Source organism: Alligator mississippiensis, chromosome 4 (genome assembly GCF_030867095.1).
Source record: "Alligator mississippiensis isolate rAllMis1 chromosome 4, rAllMis1, whole genome shotgun sequence".
Lineage (NCBI taxonomy): Eukaryota > Metazoa > Chordata > Crocodylia > Alligatoridae > Alligator > Alligator mississippiensis.
The window spans coordinates 246,545,732-246,573,182 of NC_081827.1; the positions used below are offsets into that span (position 1 = coordinate 246,545,732).

The 27,451-nt window shown below is 48.1% G+C and overlaps 1 protein-coding gene across 5 annotated transcripts in view; it reads left to right on the plus strand.

Moving 5' to 3' along the window:
- SEMA5B (semaphorin 5B) overlaps positions 1 to 27,451 on the plus strand; it is a 336,437-nt gene that overhangs the window by 187,934 nt on the left and 121,052 nt on the right. For all 5 annotated transcript variants that reach the window (XM_059727480.1, XM_019480389.2, XM_019480390.2 and 2 more), the window contains exon 5: positions 14,746 to 14,791. In XM_059727480.1, coding sequence (XP_059583463.1) covers positions 14,746 to 14,791 — 46 coding nt within the window. The remainder of the gene's footprint in view (positions 1 to 14,745; positions 14,792 to 27,451) is intronic.

Consider the following 27,451-nt stretch of genomic DNA (forward strand, 5'->3'; position numbering starts at 1 on the left):
CGTACTTTGTTTTTAATAACCCAAGAATGTAAAAGTAAGGGTATTAAAAGATCAAGCTGTCACAAAACTAACCCTGCCCTTGTCATATACACACTTCTAAAAAATGTGCATTGGAGTACAGCGTGACCTTAATCCTGACCCTCTGGTTCCTTTTGTTTAAATACACTATAAACTTCTTACGGGAGTTTATATGATTTGGAGATGTAGCCATAAGTCCTGCAGCACTGTTTTTTTTTTTCCCTGAGTGCCTCAACTTCAGAGGTCATGTGATTGTGCAATTATTTCAGCTTTATTTGTTTTAAATAAAGGCAAGTTTCTGCCCATTATGGTTCTTGGGAAGAGCATGGAAATAGGATGATGAAGGCTGAAGATCTGAAGGTGATAAAAGATAAATAACTCCCCAAACACCTATATGCTGTGGCGGGGAGCAGGCCTGGACCCTAAGCAGCAGGAGGGAAGGGGGCAGTGGGCCCGTATGGGGGGGGAACGGGGCTCTGTCCCCGCGTGCTTCTCCCCCCACCCCTGTCATTCTTGATGGGCAATTGGCTAGTGTGTGTGTGTACACACACACACACTCTATATATCTATATCTATATCTATATATACACACACACACACACACACACACACACACATATATATGGGACGGGGGTTCATGAGATTTTATATACACACATGCACACACATCTACACACATAACATATGTCTTGAGATTGATTAGACATATGTATATCTCAATGTATATATATGTATATTGAGATATCATATATTATGAGATCGCTATCTCAATATACATACATATATGTGTATGTATGTATATCGAGATATCATACAGCATGAGATTGATTAGATGTGTGTGTGCGTGCGTGTATAAAATCTCATGATTTGGGGGATATTTTCAATATTCTCTGTTCTTTGTAAAACATTCCCTTTTGTCTTGAAGAATACACTTGGGATTTGCCAGACCAAGCAAGTCTTTCAAGCCAAAGCCATAAGAGGAAGAGCTAATATAAGGGCTAAAGCTTGATAAAGGATCCTGATTGTAGTCTTGACTATGAAGAGGCCGCCTCTGTAATAACACGATGTGGAGCTCTTATTGTCTTTCTTTGCAATTCTTTTTTTTCCATTATTAGACTTCAGATTTAACTTTGCTGTGCAGCATTCCTTGCAGACAGGCTGCGTTTATGAACCCAGGCGGTATTTGTACTACCAGAAAATCTGAAGCCTCAGCATAATGGGAAAGAAATTGGCGCCCGTGCCTTACAGATGGGTGTCGCGTAATGAGATATTGCTTTTATTACAGATACACATTACAGATCAAGATGCAGCCATGACAAGTCAGCCAAGGAGAAGATTACTCCAAATACCAGAACAAAGGCTAGGCAGATTGGGGCATTGTTCTTCTGGTGGTGTTATAAAATTGGTGAATGGATTGGGCAGAACAACTTGAATGAGCTTCTTCAGAATAAATTGGTTTAATGAGGGACACAACCGAAATTTCCTAATTCAAAGGGTGAGCAAGGGATGCATGTAGTGGAGTAATTTGAGGGGAAATGCGAGAGTGATAAATTAAAAGATGCATTAAAGCAACCATTTGAACTGACAGTCTTTGCCTGCTGGTGCACTTGGTTCAGGGAGCCATAACCTAGGGAAAGGTCGACAGGGTTTTGTGGAGCAGGTGCAAGACTTAGTAGTGGACTCTGACCAGTTGTTTAAAGCAGGTCTTGGGACTCGCTGCCTTGGATTATTTCATTATCTACCGGATCAGAGAAGGAAGTTTGCTATGAAAGACACTGCACAAATTATATTATAGTCAAGCAAAGAAAATGAAAGTCTGAACAGGGCACAGCTGAGATGCCGTGCGAGAAATCTGGCAGAGCTGCACACTGAAGTGAAACAGCTTGGACAAAACAGGAGGACAGTACCCAGGCAAACGGGTGCACAGAGAGGGGCAGGGAAACCTGGAGGGAGACAACTGACTTCTCCCAGAAGGACGCTGCAGGGGAGGTCAGGTCTGGGGGCAAGGGCCTGCTGGGAGCATGGACGCGAGACACCTTGATAAGAAGGCTGTCCTTTCTTAGCAAGAAGAGCTGCTGCTGTGGAAAAGCAGCCAGAAAGCATCACGACAGGATGCCTTCCTTTGTTCAGTCTGCCAGAGAGACTGCAGGATCCATCGGGAGCTAAAATGAAAAATGTTTGCCTCTTCTGGCATTTGTGCAGGTGTGGAAGCACAGGAGGCCCTGGCGTAGCTGCGCGGCACGACGGAGGCCACTGCTTGGAGCGGAGCGACTGATGCTGTGTTAGTGGGACGCTGACCTGACAGAGAGAGAGGCTTTCACCAAATGGTTGATCTCGGGTACACACGGGGTATCAAACTGCGTAGGCGCTAGTGAGGGCAGGGGCTGTGCGCTTTTGCTTATGCAGTCATTTTTATACCTGATCGGGAGCCGTCTTGAATGCACCTGTCAGTGTTTGGTGAGTAGGCATCTCATTGCCTTGACCCAGAAGGGTGGGTCATTTTGGCTAGCAGATAGTACCCAAAGTGTGTATTATGGAACAGATCAGTAGACCTATTTCCTGCTATGAAAACTTTTGCAACGGGGGCCGCTGCTTTGCCTTGCAATGGATACGATCACTGATTAACCAGCAGCGTGGCAGCCAGGATACGCCCCGTGCCAGCATCCCGCCGGGCCCTCTGGATGAACAGACATTCAGAAGATTTTGTATTAACGGAGCTGAATAGCTCAAGACTGAATGAGCAGGACCCATGTCCCGTATGGATGACCCAAATTCCAGTGGGGTGGGATTATAAATTCATCTTGGTATCCAGGATTGATTGAGACTCCCTTGAGAGCTCTGGTACCTTAAAGTTTAGTGTCTCAGGTGTCAGCATCCACGTGGATCTTGGGTTTCACAGAGCTCATTGGCAGAAAGCTCTAGCGCAGAGCAGTAAAACTTGCAAAGCCCGTGCCGCTTGGAAAATATCACTTCCACCCCATGGACATCTTCAGTCGTACCTACTACTAGACTGCCCGCTCTTCCTTGTGTCCTTGTCCTTGTGATAGGGTATTTAGCAGAATTTGCTCATTCATTGGATTCAGACATGGCTACACCATGAGCGCTTCTGCTCCGGCATCAAATTTGCCACCCCTGGACCGTCAACCGTATACCTTAGCACCCACACCACCCCAGCCTGTCTGCATTGCCAGTGGACCCTAAAAAGAACCTGAAAAAGAAAAGCAGTAGTATATTGTGTTGCATGGGGTTGAGCTCTTTATACAAAAAGGAAGTCGGTACGGTGGTAAAAGTCCTGGTTCAGGAATTTATCGGCAGGTTTGGAGCATGTGAGGATACACCAAAGGGCCTGGTCATAACTGTGAGTCTGTCCAAGGTGCTTCCCACTGCTTAGTATCTGAGTATCTTGCAATTTTAGCTTTGCACCATTCTTGGGAATCAGGGTTGCTCCATAGATGGGGGACTGAGGGAAATGAAGTGATTTTTCCCAGACCCACACAGGACGTCTTGAATCTCCATCTTCGAATATCTCAGCTGCTGGGACATCCTTCCTCAGCCTGGCATCTTCAATGGCCCAGTGTTTCTCAATGCATCTGCAGGGTGCCGTGATTGCAGTTGGAGCGGTGAGTGCTCGGTCAGGCCGTGTGCACCCACTTAATAAAGAAAACCCAAACACCTTAGCATCATCCTCATTTAACAGAGGCACTAGGAGGGGTTGAATAGGACTTAGGATCAAATGTTGTCATTAGGGTCAGGAAGCAGGAAACTGTAGACTATGACTCAGTGTTTCAAGGGGACAAGTTACTGCCACTCATTAGGATAACTCCTAATAAAATGAGTCAGAATTGTGCCAGCCTGCCTGCTGTACAGGGTCGTGTCTGGCTGAGAAACGACTTTGCCAGTTGAAGTATTAACGGGGATGTGAGCAAGCAGAAAGCATGAGATTGAGCATGAGACCATGCAGATCGTAGGACGGCGCCTGAAATGTCGCAGAAGCTCCAAGGGGAAACGAATACCCGTTCCTGCCATGGCTTGGTCCTAACACAGCAAAGGGACTTTCTGCTTTCGGTCACATCCCGGTGGTGTCGGACACGGAAGAGGTCTAGCGGAGCGATTAGTCCGAGAAAGACGGGCTTTGACTTGAAATTAATGGTGACATTCAAAGGGCAATTGTAGTGTTTTAAGAAACCGCTTGACTGTCTGCATTCAAGGATTCGTGGTGAAGGTGGGAAGCATGGGGCATGACATTACTGCTAGTTAGGACCTTAATTAGTGAGGCTTGGCATTTCTCTGCAGAAGAAACCAATGTGATTTGGCTTATCTGGGTTGAGCCTTGCATAGTTCAGACTTCTTTCTCCTGTGGTGTGGCATCAGCTGAGATCCGCTTAGTCCTATCTTAGACCGGAAGGGGCTGTAAACCCCCTTAAACACAAGGGACGCTTGACTTTGGAGCTGGACTCCTTGACCTTGCCTGCAGGAGCCTGGATTTGCCGAGTGCTGAGATTCATTGCATCTATCCCTTGAGGAGCTGGGAGGGATGAATACATTACTTTGGGGAGTCTGGGACTTTTGGATCAGGGCCCGATGTGTTCAATGTATAACTTTTTTCTCCCCCTATGTCCAATTTGTACATTTGCCCAGAGCTCAGGACAGGGGATTTTAATTAGTGCCGAATAAATACATGAAATTAAATGAAATTAGAGGCTGTGCTGCGGCAGGCGCAGGTAGCTGGGCCTGGCCAGCGAACAGAAGATGTTGCTGCTCTGGCAGAACAAATGAGGCTTGCTCCAGGAGTCACAGAAGGAAGAGAGGCTGTGACAGCGGACGCTGTAAGTCTATTTCTCTGCTTCCTCCAGGGAAATAATTCAGCTGCTGGGTAGCACCGGTTACATCTCTGCAAATAAGCTGCCTAAGCTGGTAATTATAGGCCCCCATCACCGCAGTCAACAGAGGGGAACAGGCTCTTGGATGTCTCCTAGTGCGATCCCCCGACCGGGTCCGTGTGAACGACACCGCGAGAATCAGAAAAGTGTCCTAACATCCGCAATCGGGGCGAGGCTGCAGACGTGTCTTGTACGGCAGACAAAATGAATATTAGTGATTCCCTCTCACAAAACCAACTGCCCATGAGAGACTCGCTCGCTTCTAGTAGCGCGCAGAGGAACATCAAGTTAAACGATGATGTTCTGGACAATTGGATATAAGCAAATGAAGGTCACAATGGGGGTTTTTTCCCTCCCCAAGAGCTCTAGGGGTTGCTTCCAGTGTACCCCCTTCTGCACCAGTGGATGCCGAGTAGCTGGGCCTTGTGCAGCTAGAAACACCCTAGTTTTAACGAAAGCAATAGGGCGGTTGGATACATCCAGGTTCACCTAAAGTAGCGTGCAATGCACTTCCACATCCAGCTGTAAAATATCTGAGTGATGTAAAGGTCTGAGACGAATTACTCAAGGTGGCCTGGGCAGCAGAAGTAGTGGGATGCAGGAAGGGTCGGCGGCCTGTTGGGAGCCTGCCTGCGCTGGGATGGATTTGGGTGTGGGGTAGTCTTCTTAGGCATATTTTCATATATTTTCAGTCTTGAGATGGCTATAATGGCTGAATAGTGGAGGGAAGAGCCCTGCACTGGGAGAGAGAAGGTAGGATGGGATAACCTCCTAACCCAGTAGTCTCAACCAGGGTGCCACAGCACCTCGGGGTGCCTTGCGATCCTTTCCAGGGTGCCAGAAGGGGCTACACAATGTTAGCGCTGTTAGGTTTGCAAACACGATTCATGAGATAAACCCAGTGATGTCAAACAGAAATCCATAATGGTGTTTTGTCCCCTGATTTCTTTGCAACAGAAAAAAACACTCTATTAATTTTCTGTTGTCAAAAAAAGTCTGAAAAGGAAGAGCTGGCATTTTCTGAGGGGTGCCTTGAGTCTGTCCAGGGGTGCCTCAAGTCTAAAAAGGTTGAGAGAAACTTTCTTAATCAGAGCAAAAAATAAAATAAAATAAAGAGACACAGTTATGGAGTTTTCCTGCCAACTCGTCCCAAATTGTATTCCCTCCATACTCTTCCCAAACGTGAACATCCAGGATTTCGGAATGGCTTAGCCTGTAGTATGATGACTTCTAAGATACTGTGATCCCTTTGCTTGTCACTGCTTACCTTTGCCTTTGGATCCAGAAGAACAGTGTGGTGTTGAGCACACCTGTCTAGGTGCTGTCCCTGTCTAGCCTCTCATATAGGACTGGAGCCTTATATGAGGATCCAGTGGCTGCTCCAGGGCCCGGAGGAACCCGAGTTGCAGTCTCATCACTACTGCAGCGTACCCCACCGCCACGAATGCACAGCCCTGCACTGCTCGGTGGGCTTCGTTCTTGATATGGAAGCTATTTCGTCGGCACGATACGCTGCCTACAAGAGTGTCCCGTTTAAGAAGCCTCGGCTGTAGCCAGACGCATCGCAGCGAGCTGTTGCTTTGGGAAAAGCAATTGCTCATACAGTAACTGCATCATATTATTGTGTGCCATTTAGTTCAGTTCTCTGCTGAGATGCTATTGATTTTTAAGAACGAATGATGTGCCAGGCCTGGTTTTTTGATTTTTTTTTAACTTCAATTGAAACAAATTGACTGGCCAATGAAGGCTGCAGGTTGCAAGCAAAGTGAAGGAAGACCAACTCTGGATGCTTGTCTTGCTGGGATCCTGTGGCCCCTGCTGACTTCATGCCCCTTGCGCAGGGGGCTGGACCCGATGATCTTCCGAGGTCTCTTCCAGCCCTAATGTCTATGAAACCTATGAAAAACTTTTCCTTGGTATCTGTATGCTGGGCCTTGTATATGAATTGGTAGAACAGCATTTGTGGAAGGTTGGTTGCGTGGCTTGATGGAGGGCACGAAATCAGCCCTGTCTGAGGAGGAAGCCGGGAATCACTCTTGTGTACCAGAGGTCTCTTGGCAGGCCCAAAGGCCTGGGCAATGATCTTAAAAGTCTGCTTCGTGACTTCAGCAGGGGCACAGTCTTTAATGGAGAGTAGGGGTTTCGAATATAGTGCGTGCACATGCACATGTATGGCAACAGCCCACGTCCCATGGAGAACTGGGGTGCAGACAGCCCAAGCAGTACCATGAGCAAAGCCTGGCTCCTGCGGGCAGACAGCTGGGGCACAGGCGGCCCTAGCAGCCCTGCGGTCAGAGCCCACTGAGCCAAGTCTTTTGCCCTGGCTCTGCTCACGGTGGCAAAGCTCCTGTCTGCGGTGCTGCTTGGTGCTGCTGTCCCTGAGGATGTGCAGGAAGCCCCATCACCACGCTCAGAGCCAGGGCAAAAGTCTGCGGGCTGGGTGACCCAGGCCAGTAAGCTGGATCCGACCCACAGGCTGTGTGTTTGACAATTTTAGATCAGTGATGTCAATGCTGGGATGTGGGCAGGCAGGCCTGGGGGCCAACTGGGGATCCAAGTTACTGTATCATGGAAACATAGAAATGAGGGTGGGAAGGGACCTCAGGAGGTCACATCTAGTCCAACCCCCTGCTCCAAACAGGACCAGCCCCAACTACATCATCCCAGCCACGGCTTTGTAGAGCCAGGTCTTAAAACCCCCCAAGGATGGAGCTTCCACCACCTCCTAATGCTATGCTAATGAGAAAGTTTTTTCCTAATATGTAATATTTGTATGTGGACACAAAGCAGAGTCAGGGAAGGCAACCCGATTTTAGGGCAATCCAAATGAGGAACCCAGGGGGTCAAGGGATACGTGAAGTCTGTGTGAGGGGGCCAGGGGACTCAAAGGAGAGCAAAATCCACCAGCCAGCTGAGTCGGGAAACCAGGAGGTCAGGAAGCAGGCAGAGTTACCGGAGGTGCTGTCTTAGCCCTGTTACCCAGATCTTTCCTGTTCCTAATCTTATATAGGAGGAGGATCGAGTGATAGGAGCTAGCCACACAGGTATCCAGGCATGGGCAGTGTTTTGGGCACTGCTGAAGGCTTAAGAAAGCCTTGGAAAGAGCAGTGGGTTGGCAAGTGGGAATAGATGGCTGTGTAGGTCAGCACCCTGGATCCAAGTCTGCAGGCCTGACAAGAATGGGTTTGGCCATCGGGAGACCTGGGGCCTGGAGTCCGTCCCTGGCTCGCTCTTGGGGAGCTTGCGTAAGCTCTGTAGAAGCGGGGGCTGATCCTTACCAACTTCCAGGGGGTCGCGGAGCTTGGCTGAGCTACACTCGCAATGGCTGTCCAAGTACAAAGTACTCGCTCAGGCTCTCACTGCAGCAGTGGGAAGAGAAGTCAGGAATTCCTGGCTCCCGGCCCAGTGCTCAATCCCAGCCGTGTGGCTTCTTGGAGGATGCCAAGAAAAGGGATTAGGATTTGTCCTGTGTGTAAGCCTGTGTCTTGTTCTTGCCTAGCCCACTGTCCCCAGCTCCCTTAATTAACATTGCTGTTAAGTTGGCATTGCAGTAGCAGCTAGGACCCTCCACCAGGGACCAGGACCCCGGTTGTGCTCGGTGCTGTACAAACAGAAAATACCTTCCCAAAGCAGCACTAATAGACTTACGGTCTCTAGCTTCTCCTCGCAGCTGCACCCGCTATGCAGATCCGTCACGGTTGGTTCCTAATGAATGAATGCCCCCAACCATCATTTTTAAAGTTTACAAACATTATTATTTGCCTGTGAGAGTCCTGGTAGCCACCAGCCTTGGAAGATCTTGTGGCTTTGAGTTATTCAGCAGAGATTGTTCTGAAGCACAGCTGAGCTGGCTTGTTTGGGCGTAGAGAGAGAGGCAGGCTTGGATAAATATGGGCAGAAACAAAGCCCAAACTCCAAGATAACCGCCTGAATCCATGATTCTCAACCAGAGTGGTGTGGCACCCTAAGGGTGCCTGGAGGTCCTTTCAGGGGTGTTGTGAGTTGCCGTTTGCATGGTTAGGTGTGCAAACATGATTCACAAGTGAAACCCTGATTTCAGATAAGGAATCCATAGTGTTAAAAGCATCCTGACCTGCCGTGGTCTTTTTAAGATCTTTGCAATAGAAAAATAGCTGTATTATCTTTCCATAGTCAAAAATGGAGTGAAACGAGTGAACAATAGAACGTGCGAAAAGTAAGAGTTATTATTTTCTGAGGGATGCTTTGAGTCTAAAAAGGCTGAGAACTGGTCTAAATGCACACCCCTGCCTCTGATGTCTCGATGCATGCAAGGCAGCTTACCTTGGGATGAAAGAGATGTGAACTTTTTTGTACTTGCCACCGGTAAGCGTGTACACTTAGAGTAGCTGATACACTATTCATTATGCTCCAGCGTACACCACGGCACTAACTTGTTGCCCGGCTCATCCCCCAAGCTCAGGATGAGGATTTCTTTTAATGAGAAGGAAGTTTTCTTGTCATCAGCAAGCAGAGTGCTGACACATAGCATAAGCCCCTGAAAAGAGGGCTTTGCAGAGAGCACAGTACAAATCTGTTTGCCAGAAGTACATTGTGAAATTCCTATAAGCCCCTTAGAGGAGATCTCTGCTTTTATTCTAGATCATGTTAAGTGGTTTCCCATTAGCAATGCCCGGTTTGCCTTGCAGCCCTGTAGCTCAGTGACATAGGAAATGACACACTTGCCTTCACCATAAAACGAGTCTGAAGCCAGGCGGTTTGGGAGTGAGCGTGGGCAGCATGTTACAGAGTTCAGCCAAGGTGTGCTTGGCCGCAGGGAGCGGCTGGTTCATAAGCAGATTTGATGCTGGAATGTTATTTGCAAGAATTAAGTGGTTTTTGCCCCTTTCTTAAGGGGCCTTTACACAGCTCCCTTTATGCCCCGGTGCTTACCCTGGGTGGTGCCAGGCACTGTCAGTTTTCAAGCCAGCCAAATATGAATTATGCAGCCAGTTACTACATGCTATGTATTCGCAGGCTTTGTACCGAAACACCTGCAAATAAAACAGGGTGTAGGCCACAGGTTGGGATAGGACTGAACATGTGCCTGAATTCCCTTAAAAGCATGTGGTTAAACTTAAGCTTTCACTGTCCTGAGCTGGAGCCCTGGAGAGGCTACTCAGAGAGCCAAACTGGGGAAGGAGGAAATCAGGGTTCAGTACCTGGTTCTGCCACTGACTTCCTGTATGGCCTTGGACACCTCTCTTTGTGTAGTTCCCCATCTGTGAAATGGGAATGACACTGCAGGCAGGATACAAGAAGTGCCACTGGATGAGGGGTACCCTCGGGCTTCATTTGTCAGGGCAAAGGCTGGAGCGGGGGGTATCTTCCTTGCATGGAGAAAGAGAGGGGTACTTTTGCCCACATCCACAGACGGTGCCGCTAAATGTAATAGTTATGAAGGGGCCTTAAGTCTAAAAAGGATGAAGAACCCCTCAAGGTTTGACCTGTAAGCTCCTTTGCAAGGCAAGGTTTGGCTCTTACTCAGAGGCATTCACAAGAGGACCTCAGTCTCAGGTGAGACTTCACCGTGCTATTGTAAGACAAATAATTAACAGCCAGGGAATTTTTAGAAGTGCGCTGACCTCTGTGCATAGTCAGGTTTAGCAATAATAATTAACACTTAGAATAGACGCGGTGCCATTCATCTCAAAAGCACTTGCCGAGTATAATCTTCCATCCACGCACCACTGAAACGCAGCCAGCTCTGGAGTAAAACAATGACAACGGGTTCACCAGGATACAGCAACTGCGTGGATGTGACAGGTCAGGATGGGAAGTGCGGCAGAATACGGTCATACCCCTTTAAAACGATGTACACGGTTGCTTATTCTGGAGCTACACGATAGAGATGCTGCAAAGGAGAATTTAGTTGCATCTGATAATTAGCTATTTTTTGCCAGATTTGGTCTACCCCAGGTGTGTTTCCTTTTATTCATAGTTTATAGAAAGGAATTGACTGAAGTTTATTGAGGAAATAAAAGTGAGGAGGGGCATAGGTGAGTGGGGCTCAAACTCCCTGTGACTTCACATACGGACCCTGCGTGCAAATATTTTCCTTTAACTTAAACTCCACTCACTAGATTTGAGGTGGCACGTAACTTAGACTACGTGCACGGGCCACTGATGTCAGTGGGGCAACCCGAGGTATTGGCATGCATGTTGAAGTGACGGGCTTGTTCAAGCCCTTAATTGCATTGCTCCTGAAAGGAGCCATGTGAAAACAGGACCGATGTACTCAGCTGTTCTTCTCGCAGAGTTTCGTTCGCTGACTTTTCAAAGAGCATCGTTCCTGCTTTTTCACTTCTGCCAGGCCAGCAGTGGTACCCGAAAAGGAGCTGGGGTCTAGCCTGGCCCCTGCTTTGCTGGCAGCACTGCTTATGTACTGCATGCTAAAGGAGCACAGAGGTGTTTCTGTGAAGGCATAATCCAGCTGCCAGAGCTCCTCTGTCTGATGGGGAGGTGAGAAGGGACAACCCTTTTGCTGAGGAGGAGGAAAGAAAAGAAATCTCTGTGCTTGTAAATGGAGCCGTTTTTTTTCCCCATGGGTAGATGACAAACATCGAACTCCCTGGCGACGGTCCCAGAGGGTTGCATTTGCAGGGCAGAGACGTTCTCTGGAGATTTGGGAAGATCATTGTGATAACGGCTCTACCCGTGGTACCTGCTACCTGACTACCCTTCACACTTAACTCATAGGAAATAAGGCTGGAAGGGACCTCATGAAGGTCATCTGGTCACCCCTTGCCCCAAGGCAGGATCAACTAGAGCAAAACCATTTCTGACAGATGCTTCTCTAACCTGCTCTTCAAATCTCCAGCAATGGAGACTGCTCATCCTCCCTAGGTAATTTACTTTAGGGTTTAACTGTCCTTCCAGGTGGAAAAAGTCTCCTAATGTCTAACCTAAACCTCCAATTGCAGAGTACTTCTGTACTCCCTCACTGGACGGAAGCAGTTTATATTATATCACTTTGCAGTAACCTTTAACAAATTTAAGACTGTGAACGTCTCCCTCTCTTAGCCTTCTTTGTGCATGCACCATGTGGGCACGAGTGCAAACGGGAGAGCGCAGATTTGTGCCCTGGTCACAGCAGGGTTGATTTTGATGCTGGTGTAGAAATGGAGCGGACGCACCGCATTCAGCCCAGCACCAGTGAAAGGCACTACTCTGGTGTGAAGTTATACCTTGGATAGCGAGAGGTAACTATGCAGTGGTAGAGTTTATACTAACGTGCATGTAATGTGTCCTCAGCTCTAGACCATTTCATCCTGGGCGAGCTATGGAGACAAGCTGCAATAGCAGCCTTCAGTTGGTGTTATCTCAGGACAGCTGGTTGTCTGTCTACTTTGGTCACCAGCATTACTTACATCATCATACAAAACCAGTGTAAATTATACTGGTGTTAATCTGTCATCTGTCTGCACCCTGAGCTTGCCTTCATTTAAATGGACTCCCATCTCTTCCCGCAGCTGTTTTGGTTGAGTGCAGGGGAAACTTTGCCCTTTGAATGGTGCCTCTTTCTTTAAGAGGTTTTGGTTGCATCTGCTCTGCTGCACTATCAGGGGGAAACAAATCTAATATTAAAAGTTTATTACTCAGTCAAACTGTCCAGCGTTTTATGAGACTAAAACAAGGAGCTGGAATCTGTTATAAGACTTCCAAAATCAATGCATTTAAATAGCATGCTTAACAACAGGATAGCAACTCCGAGTCAGTTGTTACGAGACCTCCCTCCTTGGGGTATTGTAAGACTTGAGGCCTTCCGATGTACTCCTCCAGGAGCGGGATTATTTCACGAGGCCTTATGTACTGGAGCCGCAGTATAATTTCTGTGCAAGGCGCCAGTGCTGCTGAAGCAAACTCTGCTGCTCGTCTGAGGGATGTTCTTGCTGCACGTAATCTTAATATGCCCCATTGCTTATAGTGGGGCATCATATTTGCGGAAGTCTATAGAGGAGGAGAAAGAGTTTAAAAAGCAAATTACTTGAGAGATAATGCAGCTGTCAGGGAGAGAGGGATATTTCTCAGCCTATAAAGGAACTGCTGGAGAAATGATCTTAATTGCCAACATGGAAAGATACCTGGGATGCATTTTGTAAGGACATGCATGGAAAAAGTTGTAGTATAAATTCGGTTGTGGACTGATCAGGAGGTCATTTCAGAATCTTTAAGTTACTCCGTCTGTGGTGAGTGATCACACCCTGCACCACACTCGAGGCTGCTGTAGAGCAAGGTAGAGCCATTGACTTCAGCAGGCCGGCTGCAGGTCTGGCCCCGTGTGTTTCAACTTGCAAGGTTCCCTGAAGCAGGGGATATATTTGCTCGCATATAAAACCTGCCAGGTGTTTAAGCCCTTAAAACTGCATGTGGAATTTGAGCAAAATCTATCGGGAAGGATACAAGAATGGGCAAACTTGATCAAGTCTTTAGAAATGACTAGCACTGGGGAACGGGCCGAGACGGAGTAAGTGCAGCTAACTCCCATTCAAAGGGTGTCACGCTGGTTGCTTGTGCCTCGCATGATTTACAGAGGGGGAGATGATTGCAAGGAAGAGGAGCTTCCTTCCTGACACCCCTTCACTTCCCTGGGGACAACAAGATCTTGCATGTGAAAGTCAGAATAACTTCTTCCATGTGGACAATGTGTGCTACAGACTGGCTGCAACACTTTCAAAAACCACCCATATCCCATTTCAAAAGAGTATTTCAGGAAAAGGTGGACCTCTGGTCTACTCTAGGGGCTTCTGCTAGCCCAGTTATGTTGGGCAAAGGTCAGCCTCTTTGGGCGCATTTACACGTGCATTTAAGTGCAACTAAATTTAATGCGCATTAAGCTAATGGGCATTAAGGAATTTTTGGCAGGTATCTACACGCACAGGGACTTTGCACTAAAGTTAGTCCCAAGTCCCTGCAGCCTTGCCATGTGCCCCTGTGCCTACTGGCTGCAGTCTCCTGTCACATGTTGAAGCCAGAGCCAGCTGCCAACACCTGGCAGCCATCTGGGAAACTCTGATCCCTGGCCAGCCCCTTCCTTGCCCAGGAGCTACATGCCCAGCACAGGGGCAGCACACGGCGGTACCCTCCTTGCCCACCCTGCCTCCCCGTGCCAGGGATACTCCAGCCCCTGACAGCAATGCCCAGTGCCCTGCTGTTCTGGCCCGGTTCCTGTCAGCGATGACCAGCACCCCACACTCCTGCTGACCATGGTGCTGGCCCAGCCTAAGATAATGTGCATTAGGGGTATGCACATGTAAATGCTTGCCCTTCATGCACATTAACTTAAGCTAATGCACATTAACGCATCTTGTGTAGACGCGCCCTTCATGTTCCTGACCAACATCTCTTTGTAGGCAGAGGTCTGTAGGATGGATATGCCTTTTGGCTCCCAGGTAAAGCCACTTGTCAAAGTTCTCCGGTCCACATGAACATTATATGCCAATATAACTGTGTTGGTTGTGGGTGCAATATAACTGTGTTGGTTGTTGGTTGTCAGCTTTTTTGGATTCACAATCCTAAACATTTACTAATAAAAGTCAATCTTTTTAACTGATATAGTTGTACTGGGGCAGCCTAGTATAGACAACTGTCATGCCCAGAGGAAGGTGGAGGTGCTCTGCACCAGTACTGTTAATTATTGTTTCATTAATAAAAGGGGGGGGAAAAGTTAATTAAGTCATGTTAAAGAAATACACCTGCTGAGGGGGACACTTGTTTCCCCAGGTTAAAGCTCAATGCATAACTTTACCTTTTAGCCTTAAATATCTGACTACCCCTCTTAAGTTTTCTGTAACTAAACAATTTTTGTTTCTTCTTGTTGTTTATACAGGAACTACCTCTTCAGACTTAGTCTGCTCAACATTTCTCTTATCCAGGTAAGCTCACTCCCTTGTTTTGCACATGTGCTATCAGAAGCCCTTGGTTTGGGTTATCAATAAATATGCTGACTATAGTCATATTCAGAGCGTAGACGAGGCTGTGTGCTGAGTCCCGCTGAGGAGATAATGTGACGGAGAAGGGCATTCCTATGCTAGTTGGGTTGGATAGTGCTTCCCTGCTCTTCATTCTGTAGTGTTTGGGTGGCAGCGGCATGTGCCAAAAATGTGGCATCTTTAAGTAGTGTGACTGATAGCTGGTACAGGCTTAAATGAAACAATAAAAAGAAATCCTCAGCTTCCATTAGTGCAGAGGCCAGCAGGCTTGTAGGGAAGTCTTTTACAATTCTTGTCCATCCCCAGCTTTTGTTGGTCCCTGTGGGCTTGGAAAGCTGAGGAACTGTATTTTTGCTGAACGTGTCTCGAAAAAGCAAGATTGGACTTGCCGGTGGTTGGAAGGCAGAGCTGGCTGCTCATGTGTGTCACCTACCATCCAGTGGCAGAGGGCAGGCCGGTCCACGTTACTCTGCAAGGGCTTGCAAGCAGCCAGTGCTACAAGTTTCCCCAATAACCTCAAGCTGGAGTGCAGAAGTCACCCCAAAGTAGCAGAGCACGGGAGAATCTGGTTAATCTGTCACTCCCAAAGGACTGGTAATAACCAGGGATCTTAGTTTTTGGGGGGGGGGGGAAAAGGTGAAAAATCTCCATTTAAAAGCCCACAAAAATCCACATTTTTCTGCGACCCTTGCCATGCTCCATTCAGCACAAAACCATGGAAGAAGGCAGATTCTGTATTTTTCCGTGACCCACCAAAAGCTTGGCCGTGTCCCGCAGCAAGCAGCACTATTTCTGCTCTCTCTTATTTTTGCTGCGTTTTTTGCCTCTCAGCCAATCAGCAGCCTCCCCACCCCCCACCCTCCATTGCTGATTGGCTAAGCTGCAATAACTATGGCAAAAATAAGAGCGAGCAGAACGGTGCCGCTAGCCACGGAAGACTGCCAAGCTTTTGTTAGGTCATGGAAAAATATGAATTCTGCATTTTTCCATGGTTTTCCGTGGTGATTAGAAAAGAAAGATCCCTGGTTAGAACAACTAACTATCCAGGAGGGACTAACTATCCAGCAGTTAGCCATTTTCTACTTTCTGTGATATATTTTGCCTGGCCTAGTGAGACGCAGCAAAGAATGATTTTTTGACATATTGTAATGAAGAAAGATTATAGTACAAAAATTCCAAGGACTTGCTGTGTGAGAATTACATGACTAGGAGGGAGAAAAATACTCAATCAACAATTTTTTTGCTTTGCGCTCTTATATGCACTTGTTGCCAAAATAGAAGGTAATTTTGCAGAATGGAAAAGTTGATTTTCTATGTCTTGTTGGGCCAAGAAAAGCTGATGTGTATCCAAGGCTTTGTGAGCATTGGCTGGTTTGATGGGTACTATGGAAGGCACGGGCCAGTGCCTTTTAAGATGACTAATTATCAGGAGCGAATTTCATTGTGATTTATGCATGTGCATTTGGAAATGAATCGTTAAGCTTTAAGAAAAGACCGGTTAGCCAAAGCGTTTTGTATGCGTTCTCCTTGGGATAAAGACCACGGTGACGAGTCATACTCCAGTTTTTGCCGTACCTGTTAATAACAAAGATAGCCTCTTGTCTTTATTACTGTGTTCTTTAGTTACAACAGAACTGACAATTCGGGGCACCCTGCCCTATGAGTTTTCCAGTCTCAGGGCCTGTTCCTGCCTCTGACTACATGCCCATGCCTGGAGGTGCCTTACAGACCTCACTGGAGCTCCCCGCAGCATGGAGGCGAGCCGAAGCACTCTTAGCAAAGAGCCCTATCCAAAATGAAGCACCTTGTCCTACGCGGTTCCCGTCACCGTGCCTTTTCTTGCATGCGCGGCTTCTGACATTTGCAGGAGGTGGGGCGGTGGCTGGAGGGCAGCACAGAAGTTTAGCAGTTGCGAGCTGAATTGAATCTGCCTTTTGTAGTCTATCAAGTGCCAGTGGGAACTGTAAGGACCATAGAGGCTGGTTTGACACGACTCCCCTTTCGAGAGCTGGAGGTAGCTTGTGCCAAGCAGAGCTCTGACAAAAGAGAGGAGCAATGGGCCACCGTGCTTATGAGTACAAGGGTGCTCTGCAGCGCAGCCCCACTTGGAGCATCTCACTGAGCATCTTCCTGCTGCAGTGGGGCTATCAATGAAGGGCAGGGCTGCGTGGAGGTCCTCTGTTCTGGAGAGATTTTCCCTGCAATGGCCAGCTTGCTACACTGCAAGGGAAAATTGGAACGGCATGGAGCGGTAGGATGCTGTGGGATCCCTGGTTAACATAATGAGCTTAGTTTGTTCTTGCATTCTGGGTGTATCCGGCCTGTTCTACAAGCCTCTTTGCATGACAATGAGAGCATGGAATTATGTTGACACACGTGTTGGAGGCGATTGTTTCCAGACCTAATGGTTGCCTGAGTAGCTGCTTGGCTTGCATCCGTGAAGGGCACGATGCTGCAGAGAGGAACCCCCGCCCCCCCCACCTCCTCCATTGTGCATGACGGGAAAGAAAGGATCAGAAAACCAGGCGGGGAAATGAAGGGGATTTTCAGTTCAGTTCTATAGAAGGAGAGAGGCGAAAAAGGGTTTAAAAGAAATCAGATCTGGAGCTCCTTTGTACTGACCTGTTAGCAGCTCCTTGGAAGCAGAATACGCAGCCCAGCGATTGACGGGTTTTGGAGCCTTCTTTTTTCTATCCAGGAGGTCTGATTCACATCTCCCAGTGCAACCCAGGCCTCCAGTGGTACCTTCAGGGAGTTGGAAGATGCACATGGGATGGGCTGATACAAGCTCCTCTTCCCCAACCCCTCACTTGGCTGTGGTTGCAGGGCAAGAACTGGGCAGCACTACTTGCAGAGAGGGCAGGGGACACGGGGTGAGGAGACAGAGCCAGGACAGGCAAAAGGCACACGTTGACTCGCACGTCCTCTGACCAAGAAGCCCTGGGCAAAGTTTACAACCATTGTCCTCTTCTACCTGCCATGCCCTAGGGCAGTGGGTGCAATTATTTGGCCTGGAGGGATGCTGAATGAGTTTTGGTGAGCTGTTGAGGTGCGGGGAGGGCAGAGGGTGGCCAGGGAGATGCCAACTGATCCTCTCCAGCCTGCCGGCCACAGGAGCCTGAGGAGGGAGGGCTGCACCCTTTAATGCTCCATGTGTTGGGCTGAGCCATGCAGAGCTCAGACTCCTTTGCCCCCTTCATCCACCCTCCCCGCCCACCTGGCTTCCTGTTGGCGCTGTGCAGTCCTGGCACTGCATCTGCCAGCAGCTGGGCTGGCACGGGACAAGGTGTGAAGCAGCATGCCAAATAGTCATCCTGTCTGCTGCAATGAGGCATCCTGCCTGCTGCTGCTGAGCTGCATAAGGCAAGTTGGGGGCCACTGCCATGTGCCAAATGCCCCTCATGGCCAGCATGGACTCAGCTCATAGTGGTGCTGCAGCAGCAGCAGCTCATCATGGCAGGCAAGCGGGATGGCTATTTGGTGCGCTGCATCATGCACCGTGCTGTGGGGGCCTGGCTGCTGGTGACCTCAGTGCCAGGACTGTGTGGCCACCGCACCAACAGGAAGCCGGGTGGCAGGAAGATGTATGCCTGGTGCTGGCTGCGGCAAAGCGGAGCGGTGTGGGGCATGGTGCTCTCTCGGGCTCCTGGCGGTGGCCAGTGGGCCAGATAGGATCAGTTGGCAGGCCAGATATAGCTCATGGGCCATATTTTGTCCGCCCCTGCCCCAGGGCCACAGCTGGGTCTGGGTAAAGGGTGACTGTGAAGTATCATCCTTCTGCACCCACAGAAGTGGATGTATTCCCCCTCAATCAATTGGTTTTTCTTTAATCAGAAAACAACCTTTTCCTACCCTGACACAGGCAATGAAGTCATTCATCATGTGCATTGCTTTATTCATTGCTTCCATTAGGAGCAAATTCACACGTCCCTGAACCTAAAAGTGCCCTAATGCTGTAGTTAACATTTTGCAGGGCCAGTGTTAACCTTGCCACAGCTCCATGGTTTGGAAACATGAAGGATGCCTGGGTCTTAGGTTTCTCTCTCTCCACCTCACCACTGAGGGGCTGATTTCAGTTAGGTCCTGATGGGAATTAATGGAGTCTTTCCATTGTATCTACTTGACTTTTGACCAAAGGAATAGATTTTTTTCGGTTCAGTTCTGGGATTTTGTTTCAGGGATTTTGCTGCAATGTCATTGTAGGTATTTCATTATAGCCTTGCAGTGGGCATCAGAGAGGAAACGGAGCAAATTTGTTGCCCGTCTAATGAAAATGGATGGCCTTGTTTTTGTGAGCCAAGTCACTGGATGGCTTAGAAATCAGCTTTACCCTCCGAGGAGGTTAAGATTGTAGGGGGTGGACTTTGGGGAGATGGATGAAAGGGTCCTGGTTGGGTGCAGGGGTGCAGGTAGGTGGGCACGAGAGAGTTATGGGGGATGAGGGGTCTGGAAACTGTGGCGAGCGTGGAAACAGTCTTTGATACTGTCCCTTTTCCACATTTGCTCTCAGCTCTCTCCCCCCAGCCCTTCTCCAGAATGAGTGTTTTTATCATCTGCACCGCTGCTGTCTCGAGTTCACTTTTAGTTCGGGGGGAGGCTTCAGCTTTTTGTCTGAATTTTTTTTATATGCCTATCTTCAGTTGCAAACAAAAAAAAAAAAAAAAAGAAAGGAAAGACTCGTCCTCATCAGCACACAGCCTGAAGTAGTTATTAGATATCAACAGATTTAAATGGTCCCTGGCTGAGTTTGCCTCTTCAGAAATTGCAGCCCTGGGTCTTTGCATAAGGCCCCAGGAGTGAAATTAGAAGCAGAGGTGAAGTCAGCCGCTTCTCAACACAAGCTGGGAGATGCACAAAAGACCTGGATTTCCCTCTTGGAGCTGAGAAACCTTCCCTGCCGACTTTCCTCAAAATCAGCATGCATCCATGAAAGGGCTGGGTTTGCATAAACTGGCATTTATGATGAAAAATCATTTGGCTGGAAAATTCCCAACCAAATTTAATTCTCCTAACATTTCAGAGTATGAGCCTGTCATGCATATAGATGACATCATTACACGGGAGAAACATCTAAGAATAGGTACCCCTTCTAGAAACGGGCTCTGTTCAAGGAGCGGCATCTGAAAAATATATGATTCAAATATGCTGTGGTTAAATAAAACTGTAGGTCTAGCCGGGCAGATAGATTTGGAAGCTTTAATATCTTACAAATGGGAGGATTACAATACTTCTTTAGATGTCATAAGCAGCAGTCTGAATCAAAATCATTTTCTTTTTTGAGTTGGGACCCACTTCTGAGGTCTGTAGTTATAAAGCACTGTACTTCTTGAGTAATCAGTGGGGTGAATTAGATACTGCTCAATTTTTAGTAAGCGGAGCAGACTTTAGGCAAGAGTTCAGGCCGTTCCGATAGCACCGTTTAAATACGGCATGAGCTCAGCAAAGCACCTTATAGAGTAACATTTCAAATGTGCCTAAATGGTTTAAGTTGGAAGTCAAGGGGACTTATGCTCCTAAGTCATGCAGGTGCTTTCGAAGATTTTTACCTGTTGGCAGGTGCCTAGCTTTCAGACATGAGTAGTCCTTCTAGCATCCGTGCCCACATCCCGACTTCCACGCACATATTTAAATCCAGCTGAAATCAAGGACATTTTAACACGTGCGTTCACCACATACTTCCCTGAATAAGGGCCCACTTTAGGGTCTGATCTAGAGCTTCTTAAAATCATGACATCTCTTTCCCTTGATGCCATGGACTTTGGCTTTGAGAGAGTAAAGCTAACTTTTTGAAGAAGAACGAGAAGGGAATGTACTTTACGTGGCTTACATTTTTCTGCTTTGACCCAGCAAATAGAAACAGCCACGCTACCCGGTTCATGCTCTGAAACGGCACGGCTGCTCCTGGAGTCACGCTCCTCTTGCGCGTATCCCCAGAGAGCTCTCAAACCCGGGGCACGACCGGTGGTAAATCAATAGTGCCTATTGACGGAGCGCAGCCCCTGGTAATAAAACCTGACTATCGGTCCCGAACATCTTGCCCCGCAACACAATAATCAGGTTTTAGGTTCCTGATCTTTAATCAAAACCGAAGATTAAATACATCCTGTTTTGCTTGTTCGGGGCCTGATACCGCCAAACTTACAAATGACCTTACAAATGGAGTGGAGGAAGAAAGGCATTACTCAGCCTGAGCAGAGGTCGCCGCCTCTGATTCCCAGTGTTTCTCTGCACAATTAACCAGCACTATAAAGATAATAACAAATGATGGTCCTGAATAATGTAGTTTGCGGTATAAATTGTCCCTCTATTAATCACCCGTGTTGAAATTAAGACTTTGAAACTGTTTCCACAAAGGACCAGTGCTTATTGGAACATTTGCAAATGATGCTTGACCTCGTCCCCGGTCGTAGTGAACCAACCTGGTGGGACAACCTGGCCTTGTGGATAAAATGCTGGAACGGGAGACAGAAAGCCCAGATTCAGTTTACACAGAATATCTTTGGGCAAGTTGCTTCAGCTTCTTCCGCAGTTTCCTCGTGGGTCAAGTAAGAGGCTTGATGACCTCTTTGAGAGCGCCGCAAACTCACCCAGGATACGAGCTCCTTGAGAGCAGGGGGTAGGATTGGGTGTTGTTTGCAAAAATATTCCCTGGTCCAGGTTTCCCTATAAACCGAAACCATGCAGAATCACAATTTCACGCAATCTTGATGCAGGCCCAAGCTTCAGCTGGATGGTTGCAAGTTTTAGCATATGGACAAACAATCCTTATTGGCCACTGTAAAAGGGGAGGAGGAGCTGCATGAAGTGTGTACTTGCTGCTGCACTCTACCTTGTATGTTTGGGGGAGCCTGTAGTGATGCAAATGAGCTAAACTGCCTTAGCTTTGGCCCCGGAAAGTCAGAAAGGTTTTGTTGTACTTACAGTCGATTGTCGATGGTTAACTTCAGCAGTGGTGGCTGTTACCAACCAGTTATGTGGCCTCCTCTCAGAGTGCTGCTCTGATTCCCATCCTCTAGAGTCCCAGCTGATAGGATTTGTGTCCTGGGCCGCTAGATGGAGGTAGCGGGGCTCCTGCTGCTGTCCTGCAAGGGCAGAGGATGCTGCAGCAAGCGGAGATGTCACTGCCAAAAGCCAGGTTAACCTCTCAGTGGCCCTGCAACCGCCACAGTTTTATACAGCAAGTGAAGATCCAACACCTGTGCACCGCAAACGGCAAATTCCCATGCCACTAGAGGCACGCGTGTTGGCCACCCCTGCACTCCAGTATCACGTGGATATAAGATCTGCATCCTAACAGCTTGCATCGGTATCCTTCCATATTCATGCTGCTGGTACAGCAGTCTGCATCAGTGGCACTCAGCCTTTTGGGCCCTTGGGAAGCCAGGGCCGATCCACAAGCCAGATAGTACCCTGCATGCCGGGAGTGGACCCTGTGCAGCCTTGGCCAGCCCCCGCATGCCAGGACCCCCTGCCACCTCCATTGCCACTGGGATCAGGCCACAGGACCCTGCGCTGCACCTGCCAAGTCCCACGTGCCAGGATCAGGCTCTGTGCTTCCCTGCACACCTGATCTAGTGTGCAGGGCCACGGCCTGTGGCACTCCCCGCGGACCCATGTGGAGTCCTGTGGGCTGGATGACATGACCCCAGGGGTCGGATCTGGCCTGCCGACTAGAAGTTGAGCACCCCATTAGCAAACTTTTGCAGCAATTTGATGTGCACTTTAGATTTGCTTCCATACTGTAACTAGGGGGACCAATTTTGAGGGGCAGCCACCACTAAGGTTGGATATTTGATCGGTCCAATAAAGCTCAGTCAATTGACAGGTCAAAGATCAGTCAAAAATTGTAAAAAATTGCCAACAGGTCCAAATAATACACAGAAAAAGCATACAATTTCCATTAAGAAATGTGTCAAAAACCATTAAAAATCAAGAAAATGACAAAAAAGGGTTTTTTTGTAAAATTGCTATAATCTTTGACCGGTCAAAAAATATGCAGTCAGTTGACAATAGCTGACCAGTCAACTAACCAGCTTGCCAACCCTAACCTCCAACAGTGGCCTGGCCACCGCTTGTGCTGCATGGGGCACAGAAATGACTTGTTCTGCCTCTACCTGGTCAAAAAACTCAAGGCCCGGGTGTTTGTCAAAAATCTGGGGATGGCTGAGAATATCTGCAGCGTATTTACTAGCACAGCAGCATTAAAGGAGCTGCAATTTTCACTTTTCCCCAAAGAAAATAGTTTTTAAGAGAAGCTGTTGGCAGCAATTATCTTGACTATAGCCTGTCTGTTTTAGATCTTGAGACACCACAGTGAATGAAGTGATAAAAATACACAGGCAAAACATTTATTTCTAAATTTTCAGAGGAACCCAGTTCATTTTATTTTATTTTTTTAAATGACAAAATCAAAACCCTATGCTGCCGCAGAAGCCAACTTTAATGTGGGGATCATAGTTTTGTTATGACTGGCACATATTTTATCAGAACGACACATTTTTTATTAACAGATTAACATATAAATCTATTTGAAAATTACCTTCTGTACCTACATCTAAAATCCCTTACGCTTGGCCCGCAGTTCTGAAGCCGTTCCATAATAAATGGCTTACGTGACGGGTGTATTGGGAGCAGACGAGGTTTGTTTGCATATTCAGCTTTTTTGTTTTATCGGGAGTCAAGGCCCGAAGCAAATCCTCCGTCTGAGCACGGTCAGGTTCGGAAATGGGCAGGTGTTAATGTAGGGGTAAATGATGAGTGTCTGGTCTTCCCTGCTTCCCTTCCAAGTGGGTGCCAGGCCTGCTGGATTCTTGACCTTCGACACAGCAGGGGAAGCGGGAGGAAATGGCTTGGATATATTCTGCGCCTCCCTCGTCCCCTTCTGGTGACACTACTGGGTGTCTGGACTCTGCCGTAGGATATAATCCTCCAAATACTGGGGGGAGCTCTGTCTTTTGGGAGGCTCTGGTTTGAGCCAGTGGAGCGGGTTGCTGTGTGGAGGCTCCTGTTGTACGGTTTTGATCAGTCCAGGTGCAAGCCCTGGTCAGGCTGCTTGGCTCTGAGTGATCACTGAACATCACACTTGCTGCGGGGGCGAGGCCTCGGGTCAGACCCTATTCTACCATGTTCTGATGCACCGGGTTAACGGTCGAGGTGCCGAGCCCCTTTTGGGACTCGCTGGAGCTCAGGACTTGCGTTGTGCTGAACGGGGATGAACTTCGGCCTGCACGTCCATGTTCTGCTGAACTGAAGGCCTCGCCCGTGCTGCGGTGCGTGGTCCGATTTGATGGCAATCTCATTACTCTCCGCAGTCGGCAATAAGAAGGGCTCGGAGGCTCGGGCAGTAACCTTGCAGGGCTCACGCCACCCCCCTACTGCCAGCTCCGCTGCGGTCAGCGCAGGTCGATGTGGTCCATTTACTCCTACGGGGGGATCCTGCCTTTGACGTCCACCAGCGAAAACCGGAGCTGCTGTGATGCCTGTGAGCTGCTGATTGCTCCCAGACCCCTTTCTGCCCCCCTCCTGCCCCTCACCTTGGCATGGAAATGGAGAAAGGACTGCCAGGGCTTTGGTCTTTGTCAGCAAACATTAAGAGCAGGAGTCAAAAAACTGAGGATTTAATTAGCTCCTGAAGTTGCTTGCTGATAACTGTGGCATATTGGCTTTTTATTTGATAAAACCCTGTCAGGCATTTTATGTGTGGGGGAATGAAGACTAATGTGCTTAGTCTTTTCAAGTTCCAGCCAGGACCATTAAACATGCTTTTCACAGGCAAAAAAAGAAAAAAAAAATCTGCATGCTGCTTATTTCTTCTAATCGCCGTTGCTGCTGTTTGTTCTCTTTGCAAAAGATCCTGCCGCTTATTTCCTGTTGGTTTAGCTTATTTTCCCATTTCCCTCTCTCTTCCCGGCGCTCTGATCCCGGGATGCTCGGGAGCACTCTGCGGACTGGCCTCTGGTTCCTCTCTCACTTCATACTGGCATCAATTCATGCCCTCCGCAAAGTTCATCCTGATTTATGCTGGTCTCAGATCGCGGCTCGTATCGACAGACCAGCCCAGGGTTGTTTTTATAGCTAGACAGACAGGTAGCTGGCTTTTTTTCTTCCCATTTTTTTTTTTTTTTGGACTCCGTAATGAGACGCTCTGTGAAAGGAGATGAAATGTTTGTTTCTGTAACGTGGCCAGAAATTAGCTGCGAGTCCCTTGACGTGGGGCAGGGAAAAAAAAGATCACGTTTGCTTCATTCTGTCATTACCACGGGCTTCGACTGTGACCTTTTAACTACACAGCGCAGTGGGGCATCTTTATGCAAGGGCAAGCCATTGCTCCAACCGTCCAGAGCACGGCATCGTACAAGGGGGGCGGTGCAGTGTTCGGCCTAAGGACTTGCACTGTAATATTTTTCAGAGGCAGATATCTGCATTTGCAACTCAAGGCATGACTTGAAGGAAAGTTTAGTGGGCTATACATGCTCCATGCATGATCAAAGTGGATTTTGGGAGCAAGGACTCATTTATAATGAGTATACAAACGCCCTGGTCATTGATGTCTCCCTCTGCGCAACTGGCCTAAAAATGATTTTGGCTGTTTCCTTTAAAACAAACTACTGAACTTCTTAAACAAAGAGTTTATTGTATAGTTAAGTATTTTATAGGAAAAACGTTTCACATCGGCACCCGTAGTTTCTCCAGAATAAATAATCGTGCTGTTCCTATTGGTAGCTGTTTAACTGATGGGTGTTTTACAGCTTCTTTTAGATGTGGCCTTTGCAGTGACCAGTTTTAAAGGGGTTATTGCAACCCAAAGCCACGCAGCAGAGGCACCGAGGCAGATGAATAGCTGGTACAGCAAAGGCAAAGTTTGGGCAGCAGGAGGGGAAGCCGTTTGCCCGCCCCGTGTCTCGAGCACTGCCTGATATGCCAGGGCATGGCTACCTTGAATCCTCTGCCAAGATGACAAAGCCGTTGGTTTAAACTTGGGTTCATTTTCCCAGGCTAGGAAAAAAACCCCAACAAAGCCAGGTGTCAAGAGGACAAAAGAGTAATCAGGCCCCAACTTGATTAGCACTAAACACTGCTCAGCTACCTTGATTGGAAGGAGATGCCCTTGTAACTAGGCCAAGAAGAGAGGAAACTAATCTTCCGAGTAGCAGGTGTTGCTTCAAGCCTCACCGCGTGAATCCGGGGCCTCGGTTTGGCTCTCCGCAGCGTTCGGTGCTCGTGCTGCCAGCCGAGTTTGGTTGTCAAATCTAGCCATCCAAAAAGCCACGTTCGGACAGCAGCTTTCTGCTCGAGGACAAAGGTTTCCAAGGAGCAGACGTCCACAGCTCTGTGTAGACTTTTGTCTTTCCTTAGGAAGGATCGAGCAGCCAGTGAATTGTGATTATGGGTCCTGATGGGTTAAAATTTTTTGCACGACCGTTCACTGGTGTAATCTCGCCTCCTCCACCCCGATCTTGCAATAGTATCGGTATTTTGCCTCATCTCTGTGTTGAGCATTGTCTTTCAGACCGTGGGCTGTCTGGGGCAGATGTTTTCATTAGGTGCAAATTTGTACAGTGCCTAGCCTGGCTGGGCCCGGATCTAGTTGACTTCTAGGTGCTACTGAAATACAGTGTAAAGGTTAAATAATAATTACCTTCATCAGGGCTGGACACGGGCATGGGAGAACCAGGTGGCCACCCAGGGCCTGGACAGAAAGAGGGCCCGAAAATGGCAATATTTTTTCCTACTGTCCTATTTTTGTTATTATCAGCTCTGGCGAAGGGGGGTCCCGATACTAAAAGTTCGCCGTGGCTGCCAGGAGTCTAGGTCGGTGCTGACCTTCATTTTACTTTGCACATAGCATCCACAAACGATTATGCTAGTATCTTGTATCTACTGGATCCTTCCCAATGCGTTTGGCTTGCCAGCACGGTTTGGTGCATTGTGACCCAGAAGATGTCATCGTTATTCCTGTTTCTACTACCAGGGGGATTTTGGGTGATCATAAGCAAGTCACTTTACCTCTTTGGCTAGGGACAGAAATAACACACAAACCAGTGTAAGCGATTGGAAACGGGTTCAAATCTGTAATGCAACAGAAGCTCAGTGCATATAAACCACTTTCAAAATGGCAGAACCTAGTTTAAGATAAACCTGGATGGATGTAGTATCAGATTTAACTGATTTAGATTAAGTCAGTTTACTGAATTGCTGTCCCAGATCCCCTCCAGACATGGGCTCCAACTTTTACTGTTGGTGGGGGTGGAGGGGGCCTAAGATGATGGACATGCAGAAGGTTTTATGCGTTTCAAGTGACAGCCGTCTTCCCAAGGGGGGGCAGGGTCCTCGGGTCCCTGCATACTCGGTACATCTGCCTCCAGATTCGAGTTAACTCCCAGTCCCCCAGCATCCCAAGATGCTTTGTACCTCCCCCTGCCCAGGGTGGATGAGCTAGCTGCCCCAAGCTGTCTGCTCCAGCTGAACTGGGAGCTGTGCTCTAGCACCCCCTGGGTTCAGGCCTGGGCCACTGCAGGCACATGGCTGCGTTTCCAGAATCAAAAGTGAATGTCTGTTCACTTGCTTATTGGTTCAATCTCTGCAGCTTAAACTAACCTGCAA